Here is a 12,224-nt window from a genome sequence, read left to right on the forward strand (position 1 = left end):
CATTATGTAGACTTGGGGAGAGGGAGCCTGTTGCGTAAGAAAGGTTTGAGGATAGAGTCCATGGTGCGATACACGAAGACTTGTGCTTTTCGGTCCTCGCGTTTTGTCTTTCTCTCTCTATATATATGTTTCCGCGCAGCACCCTTGCAAGTACGTCCTCAGCCGGTATTATCTAGGCATTCATTTCTCTTGATTCAGTTCTGTTCTTTATCACCTACCGTTTACGGCCGGGCGGTTCCGGTGATCGCGTGGGCGGAGCACCGCTCCGACCACTGACGAAGCGGGAAAAGAAATAGCATTGTAATAGAATGGTACATTAACCTGCTTTTTGTAAGACATTTTCCTCCCTAAAGTTCTACTGATCTCTTATCATCCATTATGCTGTATCTGAATAACGCCATCCCCAGCGATAACGGAGGCGACACGTCGTAAGAGCCAATGTCAAAGCGTACAGACAATAAAAAATTAAAAGAAATGTTAAAAAATTCGTCCTTTAATAGAAACTTTAATAATTTTTTATTTTTGCACCAATTATTTTCCTTGTTTATTTTTTTGTCCATCATGGGCTCACCTGAAGGTGCGGCCTCGTTATCGCCAGGATTGGCCACTCGGTGACACAGACGATATGAAATGAATGAATCAGAGGAGTCTCCCAAAATTGTGGTCTCTGGGGGAAGGCTTTCTTCAACAGCGCTGTATAGACGTCAACTCGCACGTAGGTGACGCGAGCGCTCACCTCCGAGCCTGACGTAGGCTGGCTTGGCGATCTCGTCGGCGTTCTTCCTGGACAGGAGCAGCATGAGCGCTTCCACGCTAGGCTCGACCACCCTGGCCGCGATGCTCTTGTAGTCGATGAACGGGTCAAAAGTGCGTGGCAACTCTGCAAACCAAAGGCTTGGGCCGCCCTTGTTGAACCACTGGCTGATCCATTCGAGCAAGGGATCACTCCTGGTCAAGCGCAGGATGGTCTTGTTGTCTGTGCGGAGGTCAGTGGTCACCTGCGCCAAGCCGATACAGGGTCGGGTTAATAAACAGAGGCGGAATTCACAAAGCTCTTCGTAGTACTGGGAATAGTTTGTCATATTTACCAGCCGCTTTTGATAATGATATAGTCGCAAGTAAGATTGGCTTGCCCCTGTTTTTACGAACATCTATAGCGTATTAACTGCTTAGTGACCACAGGCCCATATTGACCCTGGACAAGTGAACGGCTCGGCTCTTTCCCTCTTGCACCGTCTTCTTTGATGCTGTACTGAAATACGCTGAATACTGGGGTAGAAGTCTAATTAATCATGTTCAAATAGCAGAGGCGAGATTATTACCGCTATTTGGTGCGATTATGATTGCAGGCACTGCAATGCTGCCATAGCACATTCTTCCCCTTTATACGTTATAGTTTCAGCGTTCCCTTATTATTCCCTCTTCATACCCATTTTATAATATTACTTGCATCGATCAAGCTCATGAAAAGTCTCTGTATAAAAAAAGAAGAAACATCACTGAAAGCTGCCTATATTAAGAGTGGCGGCACGAGGGGAATTTTAGGACGGAGAAAACCTGAAGACGTGTCCCAGATCCGCCGTGGTGGCTTAGCCTGTACGGCGTTGCGCTGTTAAGCACGAGGTCGCTGGATCAAATGCCGTCCATGGAGGCCGCATTTCGCTGGGGGCGAAATGCAAAAACGTCCGCTTGCTATGCATTGGGTGCTCGTTAAAGACCCTCAGGGTGCAAACGTATTTCGGAGTCCTCCACTGTAGAGCGTGACTGACAAGCAAATCATGGTTCTGGCACGTAAAACTCTAATATAACGAAGAAAAGAAGAAGAAGAAGCAAAAAAAAAACAGGTCTCCTTGTCGGAACGCGGGCTCTCTGCTGAGGCATCTCTTCTTGTGCCACTACTGATCAATCCAAATCTTCACATTCTTGAGAATACCTATATTTTGTTCGAAAGCTGCGTTCAATAAAACTGCATTGAGGTCTTAAGCACTCAGAGCTCTACGTTTACTTTGTTAACCTCGTCCTGTGTAGGCCTATCTAGGCTTGCAAGAAAAGAAAAAGAAAGACAGGAAGTGATAAGTTGGTCTTGCGCTCCCGCATAGAGGCACGAATATGAACTTTAGGGATCTGTAAACTCGGTCTCTTTGCGTATTCCATCCATCCAATGTCCTTTAATGCAGTGCTGAGCGACCAAACATGATGAATTCCATCCCGACCATGCAGTATAGCCGTTGAGAACACACATTTACCGGATAGAAAAGAAAAGAAAAATACGAGAACAGAAGCACTTCTTAAGAGTTGTGAATGCGAAAGCATTATTGTCCAATTGAACGCCGCTGAGCGGTCCTTCTAGTTATGGACTCCTCCCGGCCAAGCCAGCGCGGTGAGACGTTTGGCGCGTTTTGATCTGGCGTTACCGAGGTGCAGTTAGAACGCATGGCAAGAGCTTACGTGGACAACGAACACGCGGATAACAAAGGAGCGCGCGAGGCGCACCTGTGACGTGGCATCGCAGCCAATGGGAAGTTTAGCTGCTACAGACGCCGCCGGCTTTCTCGTTCAATGGGCCGTTTGACCCTTGAATGAGCGAATTTTGGGTTTATACATATAAAAACCTCCATTTGATTAGGAGGCATGCCGTAGTGGGGGACTCCAGATTAATTCTAAACACTTGAAATTCTTTAACCTGCCTCCAGTCAACGAGACACGGGCGTCTTTGCATTTCGCCTCCATCGAAATGTACGTGGCCGCCGCGGCCGGGATTCAATCCCGCGACCTCGTGCTTAGCAGCGCATCACCAAAGCCATTAAGCCACCGTGGCGAGTCCTTTGACGCTTTTGCATGAAACAAAATATGAGCAGGGAGTTACGATCAAATTTATGCCCGCAACGTCGCTTTATGTGACGACTTCCCATATTGAGCAGCATAATCCTCGACCACATTGTTAGCGTTTCTTGTCGATACGCAACGTGAACAATGTGCTGTACTTATGTTTCAACGTGATGCAAGAAAGTTTCACTTAATCTAAATCAACTGATAGGTTCTTAACCACTACTTAGCTTTCAAGGCACGAGACCCCCTACTTTCACTTCTACTATATTTACCTGCCGTTATTTGGCTTCTTCGTTATCTTTTTAGACTGCACAAATATTGGGAACACCACCACTAGCATATCTGGTGAAGCGCAAAAGTTGCACCAATGCACTTTCTGAGCTAATTCAATGAGTTTGTATGCGCACTCTAAGTCTGACACGCCTAGCAACCCACTATAAATTTTAATGTGACATCGCATTCAGCAATCTTGGAGACAATAATTAAACAATAAACAACCCACAAACTTCCACCACCATTCCACCCTGTGGAAATGGATGTACAGGGAAGCTGGTGCGGATGTTAGAAAACTACCACCACCCTAACTGACGTCAGACAACGTTACACATTCACCACCACCACAAGCGGCGTACGTCCACCGCGCACGCGCGTGTGCGGAAGTGCAGCATACATCCTCATTCTTCTTGGCCGGCCGCCAAGCGCAAGGGCCATACTTAACTAAATTGTCGTTTAAAGTAAATTGCCTAAGGAAATGCGTAAAGATACGGCTTACACACGACCTGCAGAAGTGATCGCTTCGGATTGTAATATATACGAATATACGAGAAACCATAATTCTGTTATGCGGACACTGAAAGGCAAAGCCCGTTTTCAGCTGCCGTTAGAAGGCCATCCGCATCCTTGTAAGCCCTCGGCCGGGCGCGACTGCGTTATTGAAGTTATTGAATTTCTTAAAGGAAACTGTCACAAAATTCGTAAAATATGACTTACACACATTCTACAAACATGATAGCATTGGATTGTAATTCGAATATATTAGAAAACATAATTAGGTTACGCGGAAATTCATACATAAACCACCTTTCCAGCAGCCGGCTCATGGGTGAGCAGGCCACGAAAAATCCCGACCAACTAGAGGCTAACAGCTTTACTGTGAAAGGTAGATATCGTCGAAGGTTACAGCATCAAATGTTTCCAGCATCTCGCTAATGCTCAACTCGGTTGCTTGGGGTCAGAATACAATGTCGCAAGCTCCGAGCAGCCTCAGCGCGAGGTGGCAGTTTCTTGAATAACCTCAAGTTACCGTTGTAGGCAAACAGCATAGAAGCTTTCTGCACCTGCACGCGATGACACTTAAAACCACGTAAAAAGCCCAGTTTCAAGTGCAAGGTAGAACAACCTTCGTGCAGCGGAAATCTCGCAAAACTAAATGTTTCCGATACCGAAACCGAAAAATGAGAGAGAGAGCGAGAGAGAACAACGCCATTACCACTGGCCAGAAATTACGTACAAGCTAGACCGTTGGGAACCAGCGTAGCCACTGAATATGACCTCGGAGGTTAGGCGACGCCCACGATGCGCCGACCATCTTGGAGGCGACGTGCTGGTATTTACGCGGCATCTGCTATTCACCAGGAGCGCACGTAGTTTGCTTACGCGCTATATTTAACAGCTGTTAATAAGACAATTGGGCAGTTGCCAGCCCTGCCAAGATTGCTTTAATAGTCTATATGCACTACTGTTTTATAACGACTTTATAGTCCGAGTGAAATTTCATTGCAGTTTGTCGGTAACTCTGGTCAGCAAGTGGAGGCCGAAGCTTCGAGAGACTTTGCATTTCCATCTTCCAACGTTGCTTACCCTATTGCTCAACTTTCCGGCATCTGCTAAAGCAACAATGACACCTTCAAGGTTTTGCACCAGCGTGTCGTTCACGGACTGCCGAGAACAAAGGCAGCTAAAGGAACCCGCGTCAAACTTTGCTGATATAGAGGTGATACTCTTGTCGGTGTTAGTCAGTCATAACATTCAATCGTAGCTTGACAGCTCTTCCTCCCGAGTAGCGCTCGTCACTGGTCAGAGACAGAAGCTGGGTGGCGAAAGGTTCGCTGTACAGAAATTGGGGCAACACGCTTTGGACAGTTCCTCGTGTCTTCAGTGGTAGAACAACCCATGGCACCTGTGTGACACTGGCTCACTGTAGTATATAGTCGCATAGTTTACAAGACGGACGAGTTCATTAGCTTCCGTGTAAACATTCTTTGACTGCAGTTATGTTATTTTACTCCTTATCGGTACCTCCTTGGTACTGTATAACTTTTTTTGTAGTACGAGGCTGCTTACAAAACTGGACGCCGAATTCAAAAGGAAGTCGCGTGACAAAAACAGACACCTTGTTTCCCTTTTTCTTTTTCCTTTACAGCGTAGCTGTAATGACTCAGATCTCGGGATTTCCTCGTCTCCGTCGACAAAAGAGTCTACAGAAAACCATTCCACGAGTAGAAGCGAAAGGTACCTATCTCCATCAAATTACGCATGCAAGACACACCTCAGTATTTGTTTCAATAAAGAAAATGACAAAACATGAGTCAAAACCACATGATAGATGATAAGGTGCGTTCGAACAAAGCGAAGTACATATGTAGCGTCATAAATTAGGCAGCCTTCTCGCGGCGATCGTTCGTATCACAAAAGATAAATCGGCGCGGTTCTCAAGGAACGGTATGTGTCATTGAATAAGCACGCCGAACGGCGGAGGCATTTGTGCAATGTGTTTGTACTCCAATTAGCGTGGCGAGAAATATGTTTCCGCCGAGTGTTTTATATGGAACACGTGCGTATACATGAAATAAGTGGTGCTTGAAGGAAGGAGACTTCCCCGGGAATATATGGAGATCAAGGAAAAGGGTGTTCTGTTGACAGATAGTTTTATTGAACGACACTTGCGCTGTTACATTTAGAAAGGAGGGCAGTAAGATATCCCAGGATCAGCTGCAAATATACTTACTATAAGAAATAAGACTTTCATTAGCTTTATTAGCGGCAGTCTTCATTCGCTAGAACAGTGCGAGGAACTAAGAATTGTGCTTCGGCGTCACTGAAGCAGCTGATCCCGGTAACTATGAGCAGAACTGTATTTAAGAGTAGCAGTACGCTACCTCTAACGTTATGCCCGTACATGCCGCCAGAACAATTGGAGACACCCTAACCAATTACCCTGAAAGACTGGAAACTTGCGACAGAACCTAGACATGCCGGGGAACATACTGTAACATAATGGATAACTGGGCTGGTTGGTTTACTTGCATCTTGAAACTGTAAAGCGCCCAAAGACGAGAACGAAGAGAGTGGGAAGAAAGCGCCTCATCCTGTCCGCTCTCTTCGTTCTCGTCATTGTGCGCTTTACAGTTTCAAGATGCATCCAGGAGAACCCGCCATGGTTGCTCAATGGCTATGGTGTTGGGCTGCTGATCACGAGGTCGCGGGATCAAATGCCGGCCACGGCGGCTGCATTTCGATGGAGGTGAAATGCGAAAACACCTGTGTACTCAGATTTAGGTGCATGTTAAAGAACCCCAGGTGGTCAAAATTTGCGGAGTCCCACTACGGCGTGCCGCATAATCAGAAAGTGGTTTTGGCACGTAAAACCCCATAATCCTAATTTTTTCCATCCAGTAGAAAGTGAGGGAAGGTAGACCACTCGACTAATTGTTCAAGAATCATGTGCAGAACAGCGCTGGAAAAACAGGGGAGAACGCAAGGCAAGTATACTGGCCGGTATTTACGATTGCCGTGCGTTCTCATCTGCTTTTGTCCAGGTTATTTGTGCTGTTCTTAATATTAACTAAATAGGGATGTATGAATATTCAAATCTGTGAAAACAAATCGAATACTTGCTATTCGATTCTTATTCTACTCAAAATTTCTTTGTTCGAAATTGTAGAGCATTTGCTTCTGCTCATTAATACGAGGGATAACGACAGTTGCTGGAGTCTACAGGGAGAATAACCGATGAAAGGGGAGGCAGCTCTGAATAATACTACAGACTTCATCAGAACCACGGATGCTACAGAGACACATCAATTTCAGGGCGAAACCATTGGGGACACCACTTCTGTAGAGTATATGTTCTGTAGAGTATTTTCCTGTTGTTGAAATATCGCATGTCTCGCCATAAACAGCCTATAAATTGGTTGTGTCAACTTAGTCAGACTAATATTCGGCCTGTCTCATCTTTTCATACCTTAAAGCGATGTGTACTGCTGTGCTATTTCGCTTAACTCCTTCGAGAAATTCAACATTCTTCTACGTCAATCAGTTGACACCAAATGCCGTTCTTTCTTTTAGTTACTGTCATTGTCGTTAGTGCATCATGCGTGATCGAATTTCAGCTGTTTGTAACTCACAAGACTCAGTTAACCTGACGTTAAATGTTTCAAATAACACCAAGAATTTTTCAACAGGCTTCACACAAACCTTTACGTTTCACCTTCTTTAGAAATTGGAAATATTCGTTATCCGATTCGATATTCGGAGGTAATTTTTTTCGAATATTTATATTCGATTCGCTTAAAAAGAACTTTGCTATTTGGACATTCCTATAACTAGGCCAAAGTGCTCTCTTCCAGCTTGAACACTGCCGTGTGATGCTGCTGCAGCGCTGGCACCTCCGTGTGCAATCCGTTTTGCTCTGCGAAGCAATGCGGCATATGGGGCTATCAAAGCAGAACCTGAATTTTGAACATTATCTTGTCGCCAACGCCACACTTGGTGTGTTCCACAACTGATGTTCATCACTTAATAGCTCTCCTTACGCCACCTTAAAGGGACCCCGAAACACTTTTTATAGAAGTAAAAAAATGCATTCGAAGTCGAATAACACCATTCTTGATATACTCTGCAGAAAAAAATACTTAAATATATGTTCAGCACAAGCGGAGGTATTGGCAATCAGAGACCGTCCTTTATCCCCTTCGCGGTTCTCCCGCTTCTTCTTCACTGCCTTGCACTGAGAAAGCTACGGTGGAATAGGGCGTGCCCTCAACGCTCTGCCTACTGAACGTCACCATGTCGCGCAGTTCCAATTTGATTTTTGATCTTCACGTAGACGCATCTATTACCGATTTAACCAAACGCGGTTGTCCTCAGTGAACCGCAGTGTGCTCAGGGAGTGGGCTCGTCGCGACACCACGCGGAAGCCGTGGTATCTATTCTACGTAGTAGACCACAGCTACACGCAAATGTATTGCGTAGGCACTGTTACGACTTTGCACCGCTGCCACCACTGTTACGACTTTGAGGTGGTCCCGTAGCGCTCGTCACCCGTTTCGTGACAGAGCGTTGGTAGCGAAGACTCCGAGTCAAGCGTCGGTGAGAATAACAAAAGGGACTTTATACACTATATACAGGTCATTATACAGGACATGAACGGGTCGGTACTGGGGCCGAGAGCTCACAGCAAATGCGACTGTTCGCGCACGGCGACGTCCGGCGAGACTGCAACGCGTGGCACATCTCACTCCACTTGAGAGCGGCACTGGGCTCCCCGTGGGTCGGCGGATCCGGTTTTCCAGGCGGCGGCGTCGGGGCTTATAATGCCCCGAGAAACCATTGTCACTCAAACGGCCCAATACAAAGCCAGCACTCGACGTTCGTCCGAGAGGTCCAACCAGCGACCGCGCTGGCCACCCGGTTCAAAGTTGCCGTGAGCGGTGACCTCCAGGCAAAAGGAGGTACGGCGCCGGGCTGTCTAGCACTTGGTTGCACGTTTGAACATGCCGCTCGCCGATGCTTCTCCGCAGGACACCGCTGCTTGGCGGCTCAGCATCTTGACTTGTCAAGGGAGAATTAGGGCGCTGTGCCTTTCGGCACAGGCCCGTGTTTGTCCAAAGGGCGCTCGCAGGATTAATTCTGCATCTTGTAGACTCGGAATCCGGGCTGGTGGTAATGGCACAACAGCACAGCGTTTGTTTTGCGCACGGCAGAGCTGGAGCAAGCTGGAGTAGGCACTCGCGCTCACGTGCCCCATTATACCCGTGCTACGTGGTGCGGATAGGCTTCGGCCTGCGCCACTTTGACCGACGGATAGTATCCACATCCAATTTGCGCATTTTGAAGCGCTGTAAATAGTTCAATACGAAGCAAAGTCTGCCGAGGCGCAAGCCAGGAACGGCGAGGAGTGAGCTTGCACTGACAAGCGTGCGTGTGGCCTGATCTCAAGTTTCGGGCGGTTCGAGGCTAGTTGGGTGTCCAAAACTAAATGAAATTAGCGAGTCGCAACGGTACGATAACCATAAGCAGAACGACGAAAGTTTAATTCCTACGCCGGCGTTAACCACTGAGAGTGAGCAGATGATAGTCGACTTCTTCCGCAAGCGTAATTTTTATCAACATCCGAAAGCAAATTTTCGCTTAATTCCGCCTATTCCTTAAGTTTCGTCAATAAATATGCACAGGAACAGTAGGAAGAGGAGGACTGATCCAAACATCATTCTTGATCGATGTTAGTTATCACCCGATAGCAGCCGTTAAGGGAATCTTGCATATGACGACATATGCAATCCGCCGGCATCTTCGAAGCGAGTGAGGAGAAAGCTTCCCTTGAAGAAAGAGTGCTTGAGAAAAAGGCGACCTCGCGCGAGCTCCACACGCCGCAAACGATTTGAAAATTTGGCTTAGATGTTCACAGCAGCGTGTGCTATCCACGGACTGCGTTTTTTCACCAAGACCGAGGGGTTGTTTAGGAAACCTTTAACCACGTACCTGCCGTAGTTGACCATGCCGGTTACCAACGGCAATTTTTTTTTTATACACGAACTGATAATTTTTCAGTATTCATGTATCTCCATGCAGCCAAAGATGGGAACAGCCTTCCTGGCAATATCCTCGCCATCACTCGGCCATTAGGTTTTGCCGAGAATGTGACGAAGCACCTGCTGACAGCGTCTCCCAGGGTTCTACAAGGAAACATAAATATCCAAGAAAGTGGACGGGGAAACGGCACCGCGGTAGCTCAATTGGTAGAGCATCGCAGCCGAAATGCGAAGGTTGTGGGATCGTTCCCCACCTGCGGCAAGTTGTTTTTCATCCACTTTCATTTCAATTAGTTTATCGTTTCTTCATTTCATTTATTAAGCACAAGTAATTCCCCTATGTCGTCCTTGGTGTCAGTGTTTCTTGGCTTCTTATGATGACAAATAAAAATAGCGCCCCTCGGTTAACCCCCCTTTCTTCTCGTTGATTGAATCGGGTTTCACATCACTTTTTCATCTTTTCTTTCTTTCATAAAACATATCTCTTTATTGTAAAGAAGTATACGCCTGCAAGGACCCTGGTTCTATCAAAATCTTCCTTGATTTGTTTTCACCACTAAACGTCTAAACGTCTCTTGCATATCTGAACTGCTGACCAGTTAATGCTTCCATCCGCTTTGAATCCCCATTCTTCTAGAAAGGGGACGTTCCATACGGGTCTTCCTCGGAAAATGTCTTGGCATTCCATTACAGTGGGCTGAGTATTTTTCGGACTTTTGTTGCAGCAAACATATGCCTCGTCTTGTTACGAATATTTGCTCCGGTATGTACTTGCGTATTTTGTCCTCAGACAGCCAGCCCGGTCCCGAAATAGCAAGGCACGGGCCTTTCTGTTATCGTACAGGTTTCCCTTCCTGATTTAGTTGTTGTCATATTGGTAAATCTTTATGGTCTCTTCTTTTGTTGTTTCCGCCCTTTCCATCCAATCTACCGTCTATGTTTCTCTCGCCTTGCCAGTTTTTATCATTAATCCCCATGTACTCGGTCGCCAATTTTCTTGACCGCTCCCTTTATTTCATGTTCATGATTTTTGGGGTACTGATATTTGTGCACTTAAGCCGCCTATTTCTTTTCCTTCGTGTTTTAGTCCAAGCGCCGTCACGCGGCAGACGATGTCACAAAGTCAGATAAAGCGTGACCTCCCAGATGAGGCAACGTCAGCGCCTAGACTCTTCCAATGAATTTTCATTGCTATTATTTTTCCCGCTTTCCTGACGTCAATTCTGACGGTAGTTGCACTTAAGCTCTGCATCATGAGCATTGCGCCTTCCAACTTTGTTTTATGCAGGAAAGCGCGCTTTACGGGCTGGTCGACTAGTGGGCTGGTGTATGAAGCGCCCTCCAAGTGAAGGTTCTATCAACCGCGCCAGCACTTTAGGCTACAGCTTCATTACGCTGCGAATTTTATCGAACTATGACGAGGGAAAACTAAGCCAGAAACCCGTGTTGAAAAACTACTGCATTGTGTAAAATTTTGATGGAGGAAATATTAGATTACCATCGCGAGGCAACATTAGGACGTTGCCGCATGCGTCGATGGCGCCCAATGTTTATCGCTGGTGACAACCTGACAAGGGCTTCAGCACATGAAGCTCTCTCATATTACCACGCGGATGTCCAAACAAATTACGTGGTCCCGCGTGGTAACCCCGCAATTTGTTTTTAGATTGAGTTGAGACTCTAAACACCGGTAATGTACTGCTGTCGTTGACGTCGTGTGCTATCATCCTTGATGCTTTCGACACAATCGCCGAAGTAATTACCCTCTCTTTTGCAATCGTAAGTTCGTCTTTTTGTACGGGAAAGACGGGATTCCCCAAGAGATCTTTTTTTATGCGTCGACAATTGCGCCTTGTAGGCACATTGGCTGGGCAATTAGCGATGATTAAATTTTTCTACTTTTCGTTTCGTATAAGTATAAACAAAAACAAAGCCAGAAATTAGTGTATGTCGGGAAACACTTGAAACTATTGTCAACCTGAAGATAATGTCGCGAACCAACACTAATAAATAGTTCGAGCTGCATTGGAAGTAGCTGGGTTTTCTTAATTTTTTTATTATTCAGTTGCGAACGCACGAGAACAATAACAACATTGCCACCACTACCAAATACTTATGAAAATATGACAAATATGACAAATACTTATGACAATATTAGATCCGGATGAACGATGGGTCCCGCGTCCCTTGTGTAAATGTGCATTACGAGGTTATAAGGTCAATCCCCCTCAGGCAAATGTCGTAAAAATTCGCCGATTTGTTTCCTCTGTTTGATGGATATAATGTTTCCTTTTCATTATTTCATTTTCTAGAATCCACGGTACTCGAATCAGCGAGACTGCCTGTCTTAAGCCCGATAACGTTGGCGTGTGAAGAGGAAACACTTTTGTGGCGAGATCTTCAGGTGTTCCATGCTTACCGCGTGGCTTCTGCAAACTGCCCAGTGAGAATCGCTGCATCTGGATATATCAAGGACATGCTCCAGCGCGTAAGAGAAATGAATATAGGTGCAGAGATAAAAGGCCGACAGAAACGGTAGAGCGCTGGACTATAGCGATCTTGTTTTTTTGGATCTCTTTTCTG

The 12,224-nt window shown here is 46.1% G+C and overlaps 1 protein-coding gene across 3 annotated transcripts in view; it reads right to left on the reverse strand.

The window, feature by feature from the left end:
* LOC135909143 (phosphate-regulating neutral endopeptidase PHEX-like) overlaps window positions 1–12,224 on the reverse strand; it is a 220,270-nt gene that overhangs the window by 144,298 nt on the left and 63,748 nt on the right. For all 3 annotated transcript variants that reach the window (XM_065440968.1, XM_065440978.1, XM_065440985.1), the window contains one exon: window positions 737–998. In XM_065440968.1, coding sequence (XP_065297040.1) covers window positions 737–998 — 262 coding nt within the window. The remainder of the gene's footprint in view (window positions 1–736; window positions 999–12,224) is intronic.

This window comes from Dermacentor albipictus, chromosome 1 (genome assembly GCF_038994185.2).
Source record: "Dermacentor albipictus isolate Rhodes 1998 colony chromosome 1, USDA_Dalb.pri_finalv2, whole genome shotgun sequence".
NCBI classification, from domain to species: Eukaryota; Metazoa; Arthropoda; class Arachnida; order Ixodida; family Ixodidae; genus Dermacentor; species Dermacentor albipictus.